General features: G+C 38.1%; 1 protein-coding gene across 5 annotated transcripts in view; it reads left to right on the top strand.

Annotated features, from left to right (window-relative positions):
• Nucleotides 1-6,595, top strand: part of CUNH2orf76 (chromosome unknown C2orf76 homolog) — a 60,491-nt gene that overhangs the window by 25,458 nt on the left and 28,438 nt on the right. For 3 of the 5 annotated variants that reach the window (XM_023534112.1, XM_023534115.1, XM_011366079.2), the window contains exons 2-3: nt 2,721-2,788; nt 3,876-4,020. In XM_023534112.1, coding sequence (XP_023389880.1) covers nt 2,768-2,788; nt 3,876-4,020 — 166 coding nt within the window. In that variant the 5' untranslated portion in view covers nt 2,721-2,767. The remainder of the gene's footprint in view (nt 1-2,720; nt 2,789-3,875; nt 4,021-6,595) is intronic. The other 2 variants (XM_023534113.1, XM_011366080.2) reach the window with 1 other exon arrangement.

Below are 6,595 nucleotides of genomic sequence, written 5' to 3'. Positions count from 1 at the left end.
TGCTTTCCTGTTATAGTTGAGCCTCAGTTGCTGTTTGCTTGTCTATGGGAAGGATTGACCCCTTCGGGCTTATTGGTTATGAGGACTGGTCATGACCAATGGAGGAGTTGTTGTGCAGGGGTGACCATGCAGAGCAGGATTCACTTTAGCAGGTCTCTAGTGCCTGCCCTGTCTGCCTTTGGGTGCATTGTTCTCAGATGTGACCCTGGGTAGTGCTCTGACTCAGACTGAAGCCAACCACTGAGAGTGTAAGCCAGGACCTCCTGGGAGGAGCCGTGCTGCAGACCAGGTTCAGCTGTAGCCTGTGTCCTGCCCAGGGCCACCTGGTATAAGCCTCCAAGAAGTCCATAGATGGCTGCCACCCATGCTGGACTTGGATGTGCCTCGAGGGGCCAAGCTGCAAACCGAGGCTGGCTGCTACTAGTGCCAGGCTTGGGGCTGCTCAGCAAGAGGTATGGGGCACACCGAGGCTAGATGCTGCTTATTTAGATTTTGTGAACCTTTGAGAGATTTTAGGAAAGTCTGCAGCATGAGCCAAGACAAGCTGTTTGTATGGAAAATCCACTGGAGGTGGCTTGAGTGGGCCCGGAAGTTGGGAGGGGCAGGGTCTCAGGGACTCACCTGGGCAGGGCAACTAGTATCAGCTATGTTGCCAGAGACTCAGGTATGGTAGCTGCCTGGGTCTGCATGCTGGGCAGGGAGGTCTCAACAAAGAAATAATGCCCTCTGCTGCACTTCTGTCTGGGAGAAAGCTGCCTCTCCAGCCCTCGCCCTGAAGCCAGACAACTCACTTCCTCCCCATATGTCCTTGGTACCTTTTGAGCAACTGCCCCAGTGCTGGAGCTCAGAGTCCGTCACTGAGTAAGTCCGTGCACGGGCCCCTCAAGTGGAATGTCTCTGACTCCCTCAGCCCTCTGTCTCACTCAGCCACAATCTCTGCTGGTTTTTACAGCCAGAAGTTGTGGGGACATCTCTTCCTGGCCCTAAGAAGAGAACCCTGGGCTGGGGAGCCTGGTGTGGAGCCGGAACCCCTTGCTCCTCAGGGGAGACCTCTGCAACCAAGATAGTTCTTGCAGTTCTCAACCGCAACATGTGAGAGTGGGACCAACCCATTTCTTGTCTTTGTCCCTCCTGTCAGTCTTGAGGTGGCCCCCTCTGTGTGCCTCCAGTTGTAGGACTTCTGTTCGTTCAACTGGACTTTGGGTGACTCCCTGATGGCTGTTCTGTAGTTTAGTTGTAATTTTAATGTGGTTGTGAGAGGGGGCAAGCACAGTGTTTACCAACTCCACCATCTTGAGCAGAACCGAATTTGGAGTTTTAAATTGAAAACCTCAACTATTTAAATACAGCATTAGGGCAGCTTTTTATTAAGTGAAAAAAAAAAACCAAACTACAATTATAAAGTAGTCTCATAAGTCATGTATGTGCCAGCCTGCCCAGCCTCTTTGGTTGGAACATGGATAAGATTTGCACCAGAGAATCTAGTGTGTTTATCTGCTGCCTGTATGAACTGTCTTTATGCCCAAATCTATTTTATCCCAAGTAGACTATTAATAAAAACACTACTGTTTGTTGAGATCCTATTATGTGAGATCCAATAACTAACTGGTAACTAGTTAGATCCAATAACTAACAATAACTAGTGTTGTGGTTGAGAGAGTTGGTATTTAAATTAGATCTGTCCAACTGTGACCTCTCTGGGGACTAGGACTATATTCTAGGCCTTCCCAGACTGTGTGGGCGTGTGAGTGTGTTTTGGAGGGCTTCTTGGTTGTTTTGGTGGCTAGGTGAGAGGAAGAAGAAGTGTTCATAATATTAACATGCCTGTTAACACTGCTTCTGAAATACAGAAGTCTTTTATAATATCCCTTTCTCAAGAGATATTTCTTAAGTTGCTCAATCGATTTTAAATTGTAATTTCGTAGATGTTTGCTGAGCTGCTACTGTGTGGTAGAATCTCGAGTCAGAATTTTGGGGGAACATTGTAAACCAGATTTAACAAATAACATAGTAGCTAATACTGGGATTATCAGTGGATTTGTTAACTTAGGCTCATTAACCACTAAACAAAATTATAAGGTGAATCATTAACTTATTGTAGAGGGAAAATATTATTTTCAGTTCTTTAGGAACCACTAATTTAATTATAAATAGTGTGCTAATTATAATTACAAATTATTTTATGTATTAAAACAGATTGAACCTTTGATTTCCATACAAAATGTACTGTATATTCTTTCAAACCTAGTAAAATATTGGTATAAGCATTCTATGATTTAGAGAGACTTTCTAGGCCAAATTAGTGTGGCTTGTAGGTATCTATTATGAAATATTCCAGACACACTAAAAGGCATAAAGTACAATATACTGTTCATATACCTAACATCCTGCTTATGACATAAAATGCTACCAATATAATTGAAGTGCCTGTGTTCTTCCTAATTGCGTAGTCCTTCCTCTGCTTATTATCTCCTTTTAAATGTAATAAAAGCTACATTTTCGAACTTTGTCTAAATGGTAGTATACTCTGATTCTTCAACTGGCTTTTTTTCATTCACCATTATATTTTTGAGATTCATCTCTGTTGATGTGTGTAGTTCTAGTCCATTCATTTTTATTGCTTGTACATCTATAATTTATTTTCCTGTTGATGGACATTTAATTATTTCCAATTTTTTTTGCAATTAACAAATAATAATATTATGAATGTTCTTTTACAGTTTTCCTCGTGTACAAGGTGAGAGATTCCGTGGGTACCTATCTATGAATGAAATTGCTAGATCAAAAGGTATGTGTATCTTCAGCTTTACTGAATATTGCCAATCGTCTCCAGAAGTAGTACACATTTCAGTGCCCACCTTCGCTGATTAAATTTGCATCATTCTACACTCTTGCCAACACTAGGTATTGTCAGACTTTTTGTTAGTTTGATAAGTGATATATCTCTTTATTTTGAATTCCTCTGATTACTAGGAAGGTTGGATATCTTTTTTTATGTTTATTAGTATTATAGGTATTTTTTTCTTAGTGCTTATTGTATATTATGGTTGCAAGTTGTATGTAAGTTGAAAGCATGAAGTAGTTCTACTAGATAGAAACATACCATAGTTTTATCTTTATAGCATTGGCAACTTTAAAGATTTTTTGGAGAAAATAATTTGGGGCGATTTATTGATAGTATATTAGAGAGAGCATGGACTTTGGAATTAAATTGTTATTTGAATCCTGGCTTTGTTATTTATCAGCTTTATGACCTTGGGCAATTTGTGCAATCTTTTTGAGTCTGTTTCTTCATCCTTAAAATGAATATAATAACTCATGGTTTAGTGATAGAATTAAATGAGATAACATTAATACCTGGCACATAACACTAGTACACTGAGGATAAAATAAACATATTCACGTTAAACAGCGTGAAAGATGGTTAATGCTATTGCATATAATTAAATCAACACTGAAATCTGGCAGCATTTGTGATATTAACATGCAACCTGTTGATAGCTGACTCTGATATAAACATATTTCATCTCAGGGCCAAGTGAGGAGACCACTGGCACAGCAAATCCAAAGCAGTCATGTATATGCCATGTATCTGTGTTCGGCAACCCCTCCCTTGTCCCCTGTATTCATCTTCTGTGCCCTGTCAGTTTTCTGCCAGTCAGAACGTCACTGACTGTGACAACTGTCCAGGTCTCAGTGGATAAGTGCGAGTAACCTTGGGTCCCTTATGGGGGCTCTGGAATCTGTCCTTGGTTTGGGAATTCTGTCAGACAGTGTGAAAGAGATGGGCTGGGCACCAGAGTTGATGGTGGAAATGCAGGCTTGAAGATAATTGTGAGTTGTTATTTAGACCGTTCTTGTGTCCCTTGCTACAGGAATATCTTTACATGGCTTCTGAAGAAGTGACCATCACAGTTCGCCTCATTCGTTCATTTGAGCATCGCAACTTCAAACCTGTGGTGTATCACAGAGTTAATTTGGACCAAACTGTAAAGGAATTTATAGTATTTCTAAAGCAAGGTATGAGATGTCTTAGTCTTTTTGTTTTATGAGTATTTTGAAAGAATAGTTGACTGTTACACTGATAGTAATCTTTTAAAAGAAGATACTATGAAAGATACTAATCCTGGTTATAAGCCAGGTGCTTGGCTGGCTCCTGTTCTGGGTCTTGGCACTAGCAGGGTATCTCCCTAGAGCTCATTAAGCAAAGTGTGCCCTCATGAAGGGTTATTACCACCATGTTTGGCTCCTCTCTGTCTGTCTTTTTAAATTAAAAAAATTTAAGGTCTAGGTTTGCTTGTAACAGGCTTATGCATTTGGAAGATGATTAATAACGGAGTGTAATGTAGATAATTGTGTTACCTGGCTGAGCACAAAGGAGACCTCATGGGGAGTGTGACAGGAAGGTGGCCTCTGTCTATACAGCCGGGAAATTGTGAGAGCTATTGATCACTGTGGTCACAGAAATGACAACCAGACTAACTGATGCTGGTTTATCGTTGTAAGCTTAAAAATAGTAGGTGATAAGTTAATCTTCAGTTTGTCCTGATAGGTTTCTAGCCTCTGTTTTTAATTGTTTTTTTGTTTTCGTTTTTAATTGTTGAAGTGTTACCAAAATTTGATAAAACATCTAGAATAAGCTTATATTATTTTAACTGAAATGGCATTTCTTTATACATGGTATAATGTATAGATCTCAGTGTACTGTTCCATGAGTTTTGACAATCGTATCACGTTATGTCCAATTTAATTTTTTTATTTTGACGTAATTTCAGACACAGAAATATTGCAAAAGAGGACAAAGAATTCCTGGATGCTCTTCACACAAGTTCCCAAATGTCAACATTTTGTCACATTTGTCCCCCCTCCCTTTTTCTCTTCCCCCTTTTGTCTCTTACTACCCCTTCCCATTTATTCTTTCTGAACCACTTAGAATATGTTGCTGACATGATTCCTCTTTACTTCTAAATATATCAGTGTATATTTCCTAAAAACAAGGAATTCCCTTACATAACCACAGCACAATCATTAAAATCAGGAACTTGACATTGAAACTATGTTATTATCTAATTTTATTGAGATTTTAATTGTCCCAATAAGATCTTTTCATAACAAAAGAAAATCCAAGGTCATGTTACATTCAATACCTTTCATCTGAAATTAACTTCTTTAATCTGCAGTCCTTTACTGTATTTCATCACATTGGCAATTCTTAATAGTACAGCCAGTTATTCTGTAGAATGCCCCTCAGTTGAGTCTTTCTGAAGTGCTTTCACATTTAGATTTAAGTTTTGCCTTTTGGCAGAGAATCATAGAAGTGATGCCGACTTCTCAGTGTGTCACACCAGGAGGCTCTGCTGTCCACTAGCCCTGTTACTGGCAATGGAAACTTTAGATGATTGGTTAAGGTGGCGTATGCCAGGATTCTCCTCTGGAAATTTTAATCGTAATTGAAAAGTAACTCATAGGAGTATATTCTGAGATTATGTATGTGAATATCCTGTTACTTAACCAAAATTTCATCTACTAGTTTAGCATTATTTGATGATTCTTGCTAGAATCAATTATGATGATGATTGGCCAATGGTGATTTTTCTTATACCGTCATTCCTTTTACATATTTTAGTTTTTCTACAATAAGGAAGAGCTTTCTACCCCACCCCACCGCACCCCATTTATTTAATCATTTGTTTATATCACTGTGAACTCATGGATTCTTACTTTATTGAAAGGATTATAATTCTTTACTATCATTACTAATTTTGATGCTATAATTATCCTTGTTTTGACCTGAGGTGGCCTCTTAAATCTGGCTCCATGTCCTTTTAACATGACCCATCATTCTTTGAGTAATTCCTTATTTTTGTTAACTTATATTAGTATGCTGCATTTGTTGCAATTGAAACAATATTGATGCATTATTAACAAAAGTCCGTAATTTATTCGCTTTCCTTAGTTTTTACCTAATTGTCTTTTTTTTTTTTCTGTTTCAAGATTACTTCTAGGATACCCTATTACGTTTTGTTATGTCTCCCTAGACTCCTTTGGGTTGTGATAATTTCTCAGATTTTCTCTGTTTGATGACTTTGACAGTTTTGAAGAGTACATCATATCAAGGGTACATACTTTCTACATGGTTTATGATTGTTGGTATTGACCTTGATCATTTAGCCAAAATAGTGTTAAATTTCTCCACTATAAAGTTCTTTTATTGGTCTCTCTTTTCATATTGTACTCTTTTTTTTTTTTAGATTCTACATATAAGTGAAATCATATAGTATTCGTCTTTGTCTTTCTGACTTATTTCACTTAGCATTATGCCCTCAAAGTCCATGTTGTCATAAATGGAAATATTTCATTCCTTTTTATGGCTAGGTAATATTCTATTGTATATGCATACTATATATACCTTCTTTATCCATTCATCCATTAATGGATACTTATATTGCTTCCATTTCTTGGCTCTTGTAAATAATGCCGCAATGAGCATAGAGGTACGTATATCTTTTTGAATTAGTGTTATTGTATTCTTTGGATAAATACCTAGAAGTAGAATAGCTGGGTCATATGGTAGTTTTATGTTTTTAATTTTTTT

This window comes from Pteropus vampyrus, unplaced genomic scaffold (genome assembly GCF_000151845.1).
Source record: "Pteropus vampyrus isolate Shadow unplaced genomic scaffold, Pvam_2.0 Scaffold120, whole genome shotgun sequence".
NCBI lineage: Eukaryota > Metazoa > Chordata > Mammalia > Chiroptera > Pteropodidae > Pteropus > Pteropus vampyrus.
This window is presented reverse-complemented; position numbering and strand designations above follow the sequence as displayed.